This window comes from Puma concolor, chromosome B1 (genome assembly GCF_028749965.1).
Source record: "Puma concolor isolate L17-30 chromosome B1, mPumCon1.1.hap2, whole genome shotgun sequence".
In the NCBI taxonomy this organism is placed as follows: domain Eukaryota; kingdom Metazoa; phylum Chordata; class Mammalia; order Carnivora; family Felidae; genus Puma; species Puma concolor.
The window spans coordinates 50,448,760-50,462,121 of NC_141670.1; the positions used below are offsets into that span (position 1 = coordinate 50,448,760).

General features: G+C 33.4%; 1 protein-coding gene across 3 annotated transcripts in view; it reads left to right on the top strand.

Moving 5' to 3' along the window:
* FZD3 (frizzled class receptor 3) overlaps positions 1–8,087 on the top strand; it is a 95,666-nt gene extending 87,579 nt beyond the window's left edge. For all 3 annotated transcript variants that reach the window (XM_025921803.2, XM_086703779.1, XM_086703780.1), the window contains one exon: positions 6,608–8,087. In XM_025921803.2, the coding sequence (XP_025777588.1) occupies positions 6,608–6,821 (214 nt within the window). In that variant the 3' untranslated portion in view covers positions 6,822–8,087. The remainder of the gene's footprint in view (positions 1–6,607) is intronic.
* The last annotated feature ends 5,275 nt before the right edge of the window (positions 8,088–13,362 follow it).

Here is a 13,362-nt window from a genome sequence, read left to right on the forward strand (position 1 = left end):
TAAAATCATATACAAAATGCTTTGAAATCCCAGAGAAGAAAAACATTTAACTTATTATAGGAAGTCAGAGAAAACCCCACAAACAAGATAGCATTTCTACTTGGAATAGGATGCAGAGGAGGCAGCTGAAATTAAAGACAGGAAAATAGCATATGTGGAGGCAAGGAGGTCAAGCAGGCAGTTAGGTACCAGAGTATGGCTAGAGCATAGTTTGTACACTTGGGCAGATGAAACATGCTGAGAAATTTGGATTTTTTTCCTGACAGCAATAAGAAACTATTCTTTAATAGTTGGATTTGGAGCCTGGGGATAATAAAATCAGATTTGTGTTTAAGAAAGATTACTTTGGCAACAGCATAGGAGAAGAGGAGATTGTAAGTAATCACGGTTGAGAAGTTTCTGCAGTAATCTATGGGTCCTATCTTAAGATACTCATAGGAGGGAGGGGATCTGAGAGTCTTTTAGAATATGTTTTGTCAACATTACCCTCTATGAACTATCAATATTATTTGACATTGGACATTATTAGCCTCATCCTTTTCAATAAGGAATGAACAATTATTTATAACACACCTCCTATGCATGTGGCATTCTGTGTGTAAAGGGATATATAGAAGAAAGCTAATTTCTGCATTCTAGGAGCATAATCTTATAAGAAAGAGAAGACATATACCTAGGAGCCAATTACATAACAGTGCAAGCCAACATATAATTAAAACAGTGATTGTTAGAGACAATTGACGTTATAGAACATTAGAGGAAATATGGAAGGTGAATGAATGGTAATAACAAATAAGTTGATACTGAGTAGAGAATTTCTGAAGGCAAATAAATATAGGGTATTCAGTCTCTCTAATCTGAATGGAACTGGAACTTAGGTAAGGACATTTATAATCATTAAGGTAGTTGACATTTTAACAATATTTGTTTTTCTAATCCATGAGAATAGAATGTTTTTCCATCTCTTTGTGTTGTCTTTGATTTCTTTCATAAGCTTCCTATAGTTTTCAGTGTACAGATCTTTTACCTCTGGTTAGCTTTATTCCTAGGTATCTTAGGGTTTTGGGTGCAATCGTAAATGGGATTGATTCCTTGATTTTTCTTTCTGTTGCTTAATTTTCGGTGTATAGAAATGCAACTGATTTCTGTACATTGATTTTCTATCCTCTGACTTCGCTGAATTCACATATCAGTTCTAGCAGTTTTTTGGTGGAGTCTTGGATTTTCCACGTAGAGTGTCATGTTATATTTGAATAGGGAAAATTTGACTTCTTCTATGCCAATTTGTATGCTTTTTACTTCTTTTTGTCAAAAAATTAAAAATAGAAGTACCCGACCCAGCAATTGTACTACCAGATATTTATCCAAAGGATACAAAATTGCTAATTTGGGGCACCTGGGTGGCTCAGTTGGTTAAGCATCTGACTCTTGGTTTTGGCTCAGGTCACTCACAGTTTCATGAGTTTGAGCCCCACATCAGGCTCTGTGCTCACAGTGCAGAGCCTGCATGGAATTCTCTCTCTCCTCTCTGTGCCCCTCCCTCACTGGCACTGTCTCTGTCTCTCTCAAAATTAATAGGTAAACTTTTAAAAAATGTTTAAAAATAAAAACCAATTTGAAGTGCTGATTGGAAGGGACACATGCATACCAATGTTTATAGCAGCACTATCAACAATAGCCAAATTATGGAAAGAGCCCAAATGTCTATCAACTAATGAATGGATAAAGATGTGGTATGTATATACATTGGAATATTACGTGGCCCTCAAAAAGAATGAAATCTTGCCATTTGCAACATTGTGAATGGAACCAGAATATATTATGCTAAGCGAAATAAGTCAGAGAAAGACAAATACCATATGATTTCACTCATATGTGGAATTTAAGAAAGAAAACAGATGAACATAGGGGAAGGGAAGCAAAAATAAGATAAAAACAGAGAGGGAGGCAAGCCATAAGAGACTCAACCACAGAGAACAAACTGAAGATTGCTGGAGGGGAGGTGAGTGGGGGAATGGATGGGCTAGATAGGTGATGGGCATTAAGGAAGACACTTGTTGGGATGAGCACTGGGTGTTATATTTAAATGATGAATCACTGGGTTCTACTCCTGAAGCCAGTACTACACTGTATGTTAACTAACTTGAATTTAAATTAAAAAGAAAAAAAAGGTAGTTGATAATTAAAATTGTGATCTAGAATTACTTGAAACATAACAAAAAAAAAAAAAAAAAAAGAACAGACCAAGAACAAGACCTTAATAAATACTTACAGTAATAATAATACAAGAAGAATAGCCAAGATGTGAATCAAAGAAAGAGCTTATTGGCATATGAAAGAATCTATAAAAGTATACTGTCATGAGAACCAGAGGATAGATTATGACTTCCTGTAATGGCCTTTCCTACCTCTGTGCTTAATCAAAATCATACCCATCCTTTAAGGCCTGCTTAATTCCCATGTCCATGGCAGTTAATTGCTTTTTAATCATTTTTATGGTATGACCTATTTTCCATACAGCAGTCTTTCCTCAGCTAAATGTGTAACTTCTAGAGAATGAGAACTAGATGACAGACATTTCTGTATTTCCCCATAGTACCTAGCACAGTTCTAGGCATATATCTCTATCTTCTATATCTATCTTCCTGTATCTGTCTATCTATCTATCTATCTATCTATCTATCTATCTATGTAGAGAGATAAATCTGTTGAATAGATGACTTTAGAAATAATGTAGGTGGGGCACCTGGGTGGCTTAGTCAGTTAAGCATCCGACTTCAGCTCAGGTCATAATCTCACTGTTTGTGAGTTTGAGCCCCATGACTAGCTCTGTGCTGACAGCTCAGAGCTTGGAGCCTGCTTCGGATTCTGTGTCTCCCTCTCTCTCTGCCCCTCCCCTGCTCTGTGTCTCTCTTTCTCAAAAATAAATAAACACTTAAATTTTTTTTTAAAAAAACAGAAAGAAAGAAAGAAAGAGAAAAGGAAAGAAAGAAAGAAAGAGAAAGAAAGAAAAGGAAAGAAAGAAAGAAAAAGAAAGAAAGAAAAGAAAAGAAAAGGAAAGAAAGAATGTGGGCATTTGGGGGCACCTGGCTGGCTTCGTCAGTGGAGCATGCTGAGCTCAGTATCATGAGTTTGAGCCCCGCGGTAAAGATTACTTTGAATGTGTGAATGAGTGAATGAATGAGTGAATGAATGAATGAATGAGGGAGGGAAAGGAAGGGAAGCAAAGGGTCACATTTCCCAGGAATTCAGGGCCCAAAACTAAAACAACAGTCTACTAAGGGTGTTGTGTGTGGTACACGAATATTCATACTGCAAGGCCCTCTTCCATAGCCAGAACTTAATAGCAGATCTGGGGGAGCCTTTGTGGCTCAGTCGGTTAAGTGTCTGCCTTCAGCTCAGGTCATGATCTCACAGTTCGTGGGTTCGAGCCCCACGTCAGGCCCTCTGCTGTCCACCCAGAGCCTACTTCAGATCCTCTGTCCCCCTCACTCTCTGCCTTTCCCCCACTTGTGCTCTCTCTCTCTCAAAAATAAGTAAGTAAAAACTTTAAAATAGCAGATCTGAAAGATTCCAAGGCCATCTTGAACCTAAAAGTCTAAATAGGGGTTTTCATAATTACAAAAATCATCTCATAGAGATTTCTTTCTTAACTGTCAGTTTTTAAGTTTACATGTTAACACTATCTTTTGGCCATCACTTTCTCATCATCTCATGGTATTTTGACTATGAGATCACACACACACACACCTACCTGCTTCTCCATATTCACTCTAGTGTAGACTCCTTGATGGATACTTATTGATCTCAGTGCTCCATGAAATAAAATAGCCTGAAGTAAATACACCTACACATGTATGTCAACTTCAAAGAATAAGTAATTGTTATTATGTGTATTATAAGTATTGTTGGATTAGAGGGTGGGTAGAAAAGGAAGTGGAAGAGTAAGTAGGTTGAGGTTTGGAAATGAATGATGTGGTGATAAGTAGGTGACATGAGAGGGTGACAAGGGAAAGCTAGAGAATGAATAATGAGATACTGGTTAAACCCAAATGAATTCAATTATTTATATAAATGGTAGCAACTAGTTTAGAGAACCAAAAAGAATAAATCATCTTTAAGTTTCTCTCATTTTGACTTTGGAAATATACCTTATTATCTTTTCAGCAAATTAACCAAATTAATTATTTTGCCTAAGTTTATATTAAAATTAATGTACATTTTTATATTGTGTGTTAGAGTAGATGGTTACAGTTTTTCAAATGACTGGCAAAAGATAAATAAACTTGGTAATTCCTATATATACAATTGAGATTAAACACTATAATTAAATTTATTTTTCTGTGTAGTTGATTCCTAATTATCCATGGGCAGGTTGTTCATATTCTAGAATTTCATGGATAGCCTTATATTTCACTTAAATAGACAAAAGAACTCAGTATGGTAACTTTTTCTATGAAAAATGTATTCTTTGAGTCTTATTTGGTAAACTCAAAGATTTAGTTTTATTTTAGAAAATACTTAATTCATATTTTTAAATAATGGTTGGTTTTCATTTTTTAACTACTTTGATATCATTTATTAAGCACTGCATCATACTTTGCTTTTTTTTGTTTGCCAATTCATTTGAAATAGATGCTTATGAAATCATTTGAGAGGTGAAAGATCTCCAGTTAGCTGGCAAATTATATTTGGAAATAATCTTTCACTTGATTTAGGACAATAATCATGATGTCAAATAATAATTATTAACTAGAATAACAAGCTCATTCTGAAATATTTTCATTTGTAAACAATGTAATTATTTTACCCAAACATGCAAATCAAAGTTAAAACTGTTTGCCCTGAATGTGAAATATCTTTTAATAGATAAGAATTAAATGCTTTTTTACCTGTTAGCATAAGAAGCTTTTTAAATATTTAAAATTCATCTTTTCATTCCTTTTCTTTTTCTTTTTCTTCCTCTTTCCCTTTCTCTTTCTCTTTCCCTTTCTCTTTCTCTTTCTCTTTCTCTTTTTCTTTTTCTTTTGAGTGAGAGAGAGAGCAGGAGAGGGGCAGAGGGAGAAAGAGAGGATTTTAAGCCTGCTCCATACTGAGCGCAGAGCCCAATACAGGGGCTGGATCCCATGACCCTGGGACCATGACCTGAGCTGAAATTAAGAGTGGGATGCTCAACCACCTAAGCCACTCAGTTGCCGCAATGCATCATTTCATTTTCATATTTTCTTTTTTGCTTTATTCAAACTGGAAGCAAAAGACATGCTTTCTTTTTATCATTTTAAAAGGACTTCTGGAGTGCCTGGCTGGCTCAGTAGATGGAACATATGACTCTCCAGCTTGTGAGTTGGATATAGAGATTACTTAAAAATAAAATCTTCAAAAAATAAAAATAAATAAAAGGACTTCTCAATTGTTAAACTCTGTGATCTGATGAAAACTTTATTTGATAAGCACTTCTATAAAACTAAATCACCTCACTAGTGTATGAATCAGTCTTTAAAATCTTTAAATTTTATAAATGATTCTTACTGAATCATGAAATTTGTAATTATTATGAAGGAATGACAAAGGAATGATTTTTGACAGCCAGTAGATCTTCAGCTGCTCAGGATTCGTTCTTTTGCTGACTATTTTAAGACGGAATGTCCTGCTGAATCCTTTTTAATTTTAGAGGTATTGAAGTAAAATTTAGTATATATTAAAATTATATGCAGTTACATTTTCTTTGAGCTTTGTTTTACTAAATTAAATACTTTAAGAGGTGTGTGTGTGTGTGTGTTTTCTTTGACGTTCCCACTGTTGCCTTTCAAGATAAGCACAGTGATGGAGAGAAGACTGCCTGCCTGCACTAAGCAGTGTAGCTCAGTTAGCATACATTGTACTACTCAAAAGCTGGGTCTTGGGCTAGGTATAAGGGGAGAATTTGCTTCGTCTGGAATATAGCTACAAATGTTCAGAGGATGTTACTAGAATATTTAAGTAAATGTAGCTTCTATGAAATAGATGTTCACAGCCTCAAGCCCTAATGAAAAGTAATGAAGACATTTACAGGTAGCTCTTCAGCCATTAGCTGGGCTATTTGGAAAGAAGCTGTCGGCACATAACCGTCATCATTGCTTGCCAATTCATTCACCTTTTTATTTTTAGGTTACACTAATTTGTCCTCTAATTTCTTATGCTCCCTCTTCCAACCCTAGTCTTTCAATAAAATTTGTTTTGTTGTACTACTGATTATAACCACCCTCATAGACTCCCTGGGACAAGGCCATTTGCTTCTATCATTTTTCCTCCTCTCCCATTTGAATGAGCAAAGTATCCATGCTTAGCATAGCTCTGTATCAGCCAGCTCTGTTTAACCTTAATATCTGTCCCTGTGCAAGGAGTAAGACCTTCATTCTGAATTTAATGAGATGGGTTTTTCCCCTTTCAGGTTAGCCGTGTGAATGTCAACTTTTTGAAATTACTGTAAATCATCAAAAATTGATGGTTACTTTTTCACTGGTTCGTTTCCTAATCATTTTGCTTAATGAGACGTTTTCATGAGATTTTTAGTTTTATTTTCTAGTGTGTTGTCTTACCTACTTCAAAATAAACTCTTCTGTGTTAGGTATACGCCCTGCAGTTACAGAGGAATGGAAGAGAGGCTCCCTCATGGCAGCACATCACGACTGACCGATCACTCCAGACACAGTAGTTCTCATCGGCTCAATGAACAGTCACGGCATAGCAGCATCAGAGATCTCAGTAGTAATCCTATGACTCACATCACACATGGTACCAGCATGAATCGGGTTATTGAAGAAGATGGAACCAGTGCTTAAATTGTCCTAAGATGGAGAACTTGTGCTGTTTAAAAAGCAGATTTTATTCTTTGCCTTTGCATGACTGATTGCTGTAACTCAACCGTTACCATGCTTTCAGTCAGGTGCAGATTGTGTCCATTGGGAAAGTAAATTTTTGCTTTTTATATTGCATCAACCTTAGAACATCAAGGCATCAAAAATGCTAATAATTATGTCATCACATAAATAATTCTTATTTCTAGGTTATGAAGAGATTATTTGTCTGGTAAGCATTTTTATAAGCCTACTTATTTTATATTTAGAAAAATCCTAAATGTGTGGTGACTGCTTTGTAGCAAACTTTCATATGATATCAACTAGTTGTGAGATAACATTCTGGTAGTTGTATTAATAAAACAAAATTTCAGAATTAAAGAAATTTTCTATGCAAGGTTTATTTCTCAGATGAATAGTTGGACTTTGTAGTTTTCTTTCCACTAAGTGAAAAAGAACTGTGTTTTTAAACTGTAGGAGAATTTGATAAATCAGCAAGGGTATTTTAGCTAATAAGATATAAGATCAACAGAAGAAACTGAATAGTCTATTGAAGGCTCTTTTAAAATTCTATCAAAATAATCTTCATCCAGAGACACACAGGATTAGGATTAGCAATGGAATAAAAACGGAGATGGATCTTTTTTCCCCTGTGATTGTGCTGTCTTTATTACTTTTGTAAATATTACTTTTACTGGCTGTGTTTTTATAACTTAACCATATGCATGGTGGAAAAAGTTTAATTTGTAGCCACCTTTTTCCATGTAGTAGTATTGATTCATAGAGAACTTCATGTTCAGATCTGTTCCGTGGAGGCATGTAATAAGATAAGCATCACACATTATAAGCTTTTTTTTGTGGGAACCACAATTACAAAATGGCAAAATGTTTTCTCTACATTCATTGTTGTATTTTTCTACAGTGAGATGTGATCTTGCCAAAGCCACCAGGCCCCTCCTAACAGTGAGTTGATTGTCTGCATTTGCATTGCCCAGGAGCCACTAGACTACAGCTTTCTGCCCCCACATTCTTATTTTCAGATTCTGGATCATTCTTTCTTTACAGTTGAAATATATATAACTTAAGTCCAAAGTGGTGATTAATTTGAGGTATTTGGAAACCATTGTAACTAAATGAAGCATGATTAGTCTTGCTGTGAAGTATCTTTTAGTCTTACCAATATCAATTCAAAAATGTTTGACATTCTGTTGTGTAATGTTTAAATAATTTACAATAAAACCGTGAACTTTATTAGGCATGAAATTGATCAGAAGGGAAAGAAAAATTCTGGAAAATGGTGGATGTGTTTTATAGTAAAGTGTATTTAAACAAGTGGTCCTCAGCCCTAACTAGACAAGAATCACTTGGGGAACCTCTGATGCCCAACACCTTCCTCTCTTTCAGAGGAGAATTTGTAGGTTTTTTTTTTTTTAAGTTTTCTATGTTTTATTCTAATCTGCAGCCAGACTTCAGGTTGTTTTGAACTAAATTGCCCCCTGATAGTGATCTGATGGCATCATAATGATATCACATGAATATCTAGGCGGACTCAATATTGTGCTTTTATATATCATTACCTGATACGCAATTGTTCTCCACTTTATTTTCCATTATAAAATGTGGAATCTGGGGCCCCACTCCTAAAGTTTCTTATTCAGTAAGTCAAAGGTGGTAGGACTTTAAAACCTGAGTTCTAAAAATATCACACGTAATTCTTAATGCAGGTAATGCAAGAATCATACTTTGAAAAATGTTCTAGACTCTAGAGAGGCTTGGCTTTGCCATATGCCAGTTTTTTACCTTTAACAAGTAAACTGCTCTGAGCCTCAGTTCCCTTGTTTATAAATGAAGATAGAGGAGAAGTACCTACCTCACAAAGTTGTCGAATAGGGATCAAATGAAAAATCATACAAAAGCTCTTTGAAAACTGTAAAGCATTATGAAATATAAAGGATTAAGATTAAGGATTTAAGAGATTTGAGGGCTACTATTGTACATTCCTTGACATGTGTTTAATTTATGTGTACTTTTTTCTCTCTCCTTTAAAACAAAAATACCAAGAAATTAGGTGTTGAAAAAAAGGCTTCATCATGCAAAAAAAGTCCGTTTTCTGATAATAATTTGTATATCATATTTCTTTCAAAGTACATATATCTTATTGTTTATTATTGACTCTTTATAGGACATATTTGAACATTTAGCCCCAAAGTGTTTTTCTTTTTCCTCTGTCTTTATTGTCTTTCTCCTTGGAGCTGGAGTTCATACTCAAGATACGCAGAATTTGAAATTCCCTCATAACTGACAATTAGTAAACCATTTCTCTGAAGGCCAGACTTAGAACAACTCGTTTATACAATAAATCAATAATTCATAAGGCTTTTTTCTGAGAACCTCTCCTGAGAACAGCATGAGAAGACCAAAACAAACATTCAGAAACAAAAATAAGAAGTTAAAATAGAAGGTACCAGTTTGAGCTCAAAGATGTTGTCATCCATCGCCATCTGCATTATATTATCAATTGCCAAAATGTTAATTGATTTTCTTGTGCAAGTAGGCCAAGTGTAGACAGTTAAGTGCACATCCCTATGAAAATCTTAATTTTTGTGCTTCCTGATTTTTATATATTCATTTCTCTTGTTTGTTAAACTCCCTGTTGGCATATATATAAATGCTATATTGATCTTTCATTTACTTTCAGTATCTTAATTTTTCTCCATGAAATTTACTTAATATCATTAGTCCATTGTTTTAAATAACAGTATTTAGTTTAGGTCAGGTTATTTATCAAACTGGTGCTTTAAATTAAGAAATATTTTTAAGAAACTGTTAAAGAACTATAGCAAACCAGCAATTTCAAAGTCTCAGTTCCCTTAAACCAACTTGAACAAGTCGAGACAGCTTTCTTACCATATGTTTAACTTTAATTTGTGTTTTGATTGGCATGTGATAATGTTTAGTATTTTATTTGTTCAGCTGACAACTGCGAAAATAATAGTTTCTCCAAGATGTTAATATATAATCAAGAGCTTTCAAAAAGTACTTTGATTTTAGCAATACTGTGTTTAATTTATTCAATAATTAAAGCAAAAGATCATACTAAGCTCAAAACAATAATTGGTTTGAAAGAACAATTGATTAATAACAACTAGCACAGGGCTAAGTACAGAGTAGGTTTTTCAATAAATATTTACGAATGAACAACTCATGTTATGCAACTCACATTTACCCTTAGTAGTGAGAATCTCACCTCAAAGGAATTTGAAGTATCTAAATTTAAACCGAATGAAATGAAGTCTCTGCTTTACCAGAATAACATGTGGCAAGTAATAAATACATAACTTACACAAGAAATATTTACATAAGCTTGTACCAAAACTTGATATTAATTTTAAAAGGTGAACTACAATTCTTAGAAGTATTTAAGCTCTTGTTGCTTTATGTGAAATTAAATCTTTGTATACTAGTTGGGTAAACAAATATTCAAGTAAACCTTTATTAGTAGTGATTTTCTTTTTCTGCTGCTTTTTAGAGCAAATGTATGAAAATTCTAAAAATCTTTTTAAATTAGAAAAATTTCCTACATTTTAGCCTACCTCATTAGTTTCTTTGTGATGAGAGCTGGATATAAATGATACCTATCTTAGTTGAGGCTATATCCCTGTGATATAAAAGGAACTACTTAAAATGTTTTTAGAAAATGGTGGCCAGAGCTTAGAAAACAGTAACAGACCAAAATTTCATTATGATGATATTTGTACTGCTTTTGACATGCCAAAGGTATATTCCTGTATTATCACTTGGATGATTTTCATCATCTAGTGCAGTGAAAATCCCTTTAGGCTTGGAATTCAGAGACCCATAATTATGATGTGAACAGGACAGGTCATTTAGTCTCAATTTCTTCAGTGTAAAATGAGGATAAGTTAATTGTTGAGCCCCAAACCTACCTCACTGGACTTTGGTTGTAAGGAACAAATGAGATAACATGTATTATCATGCTCTCTAACCTATAAATTGCTCTGATATTATTTGTTTTTGTTAGAATTTGGGGGTTGTAGAAAACAAGGATATGGTCTTCAGTAGTATTTAGCAACAACAACAAAATAGGCAATTAGACCAGTACAATCTTGATACAATTTGGTACAATCTTTAAATCAACAATCCAATTAACTTTTTGAAAATGAGGTTCTTTTTCAAGAGTAGGTATGTCCTGAAACTGTGCTAGCTCTTGAGTATATATATAGCCAGTGTGTGCTCTCAAATTGTATACAATTAAATTTGCAGGTCAATCTCAACAGCAAGTTTGAGATCTCCATTATATTATTCTTTTGATGGAATTATGTAAGTACATGAGCTTGACTTCACTGAAACTTGTAAGAAAAATACAAAGAAGAGTGTAGGCCCTTTAACTTTTCTTTGAGGACTTTCATGTGCCTATTTCTTTCTGATTAAGAACAAGTTTTAAAAAGGTAATAGCTGTAACTTGCTGATATTCATCATGGCAAAACTTGAAATTTTAAGTTATTTAAAATTATCTTAATTGTATGTTTGTATATATAATTTTTTAAACCTACATAAAGTAAGGATTTCTCCATTCTTTTCTGCACATCAACACACAAAAGAGCATTTTTATGGAACCTAGATTTACAAAGGAACTCATGCTTCTTTTAATTTCTTTTATACCTTTTTACAACTGACTAAAATAAGAAAAAGTGTTTATATTCATTTATTTCCTAGTAGCCACATTTATACATTATTCTTGTATCATTTCTATTTTATATGAAAAGAATTATGTTGACATCTCTTCATAATTTAACTAATTCTCTTTTTTTGTTCCAGTTGTATGGGTTTAGGGAAAGGAATAGGGAGACTAAGCATCCCGTACCCTTCATCTGACTGTAAACAGTCTCCTGGGATTTTTTTCTAATTTAATTTTAATCCTATACTTCTTTAATAGTCAAACTGAAATAGGATTGTAATTTTCTCCCAGGATCCAAAATCTTCTAGGATAGAAAATACTAAGGTCTACCTAAAACCAGCCATTTCTTAGACATTTCTATTGGATTCACAAAGATGTAATATACTAAGTTAATAAGCATATTTCCTATTCTGTGATCTCTAATTAGAAAGTAAAATTTTGTTGCCATAAAGATAAAAGAAAGTAAAGTTTCACTTATATTTTAGTCAAATCCCACAGCAGTACAACATTACATCCTATAAAAGAAAGTAGTTCCATCTGTATAAATGCATTAAAGAATAGTTCCCTTCAGATTATTATTTTTTTAATAATTATTTATCTCAGGAAATCTATTATGTCCTTTCTTGGACATTTTCATTGGTATGCTAGCATTGCTGTTAATTTATTTTCATTTTATTGGCTACTGTTACCAGTTTTTCCTGATAAATAAGTTTTTTACCTTGTAATAATTCAGATTTTGAAGATTCGGTGTTCCATTATTTTGATGATTACCATTTACTAGTAATATTAGTATTTATAAGACAGTGATATTTTTAAACTTATTATTTTATATTTCCTAAAGTAGGGTGAACTACTTTATTGTTGTTGTAGCCCTGGTGTTTTTGTTATATGTCACCTTGTTTATATTGCTAACTTGCAAATATTTCTTTAATTGTCTTGTGCTTATTGATTTAAAAAGCTTTAGAGCTTCATAATTTTCTCTTTTCAGAATTGGCAGATTTCTTTCCCTAATGCTTAGTAAAAATACATTATGTTATTTTTTAAATACCACAGAATTTTGAGTCAGGAGACCTGGTTTCTAGTATTGCCTCTGTTTTCAGTGAGCTTTGTAACTAGAATTTTACCTCTTGGGACCTCAGGTTTTATCATCTGTGAATAGATGTGAAGAAACAGGGGACTAGTTTAGGTAGTGTCTCAAATTCCACCTGCCTGTAATTTGGGTGTCGCTTGACCATTTTGTAATCATTATTCTGGCTTACTTTTATTCTTGTTGTTCTTCCCATGAACTATATTTACTAGTTCAGCCAGTACTGTTAATGAAATCTATGCTTAAATTGCTAGGATTCAGTTATGTTATTAACTTTGTTTTCCACTTATAATTTTGAGTAATTTTAAGGAGGAAATTATATTACAGATAATAAAAATAAAAGAAAGGTTACAAATAATTGACACGACCTCTTTTTTTCTTCCATAGGAAAAGTCTCCTAAAGCACTAACATAAGCACCTTAAAACTGATATATAGGAGAAAAATGACAAAATTCTGTGGTCTTTGTTCTCTTAAATATGAATATAGCTATTTAGCCTTAACTTTAAACAAAATGTATTCATGATAAAATTAGTGAGCAAAGCGGTGATAGCACTGGCCCATATAGCTAATTAAAAAGCTCTTGGCTTTTACCAACATTAATATAATTATCAAATGTAAAAGGAATTTCGAGAAGTGGATTGAAATTTTTCTGTTTAACAATTATTCTTAAAATGTTCTTAGATTCATTGAATAAGTGTAATTGCCAGATTGCCATGAGCATTGTCCTACTTTAAAATGT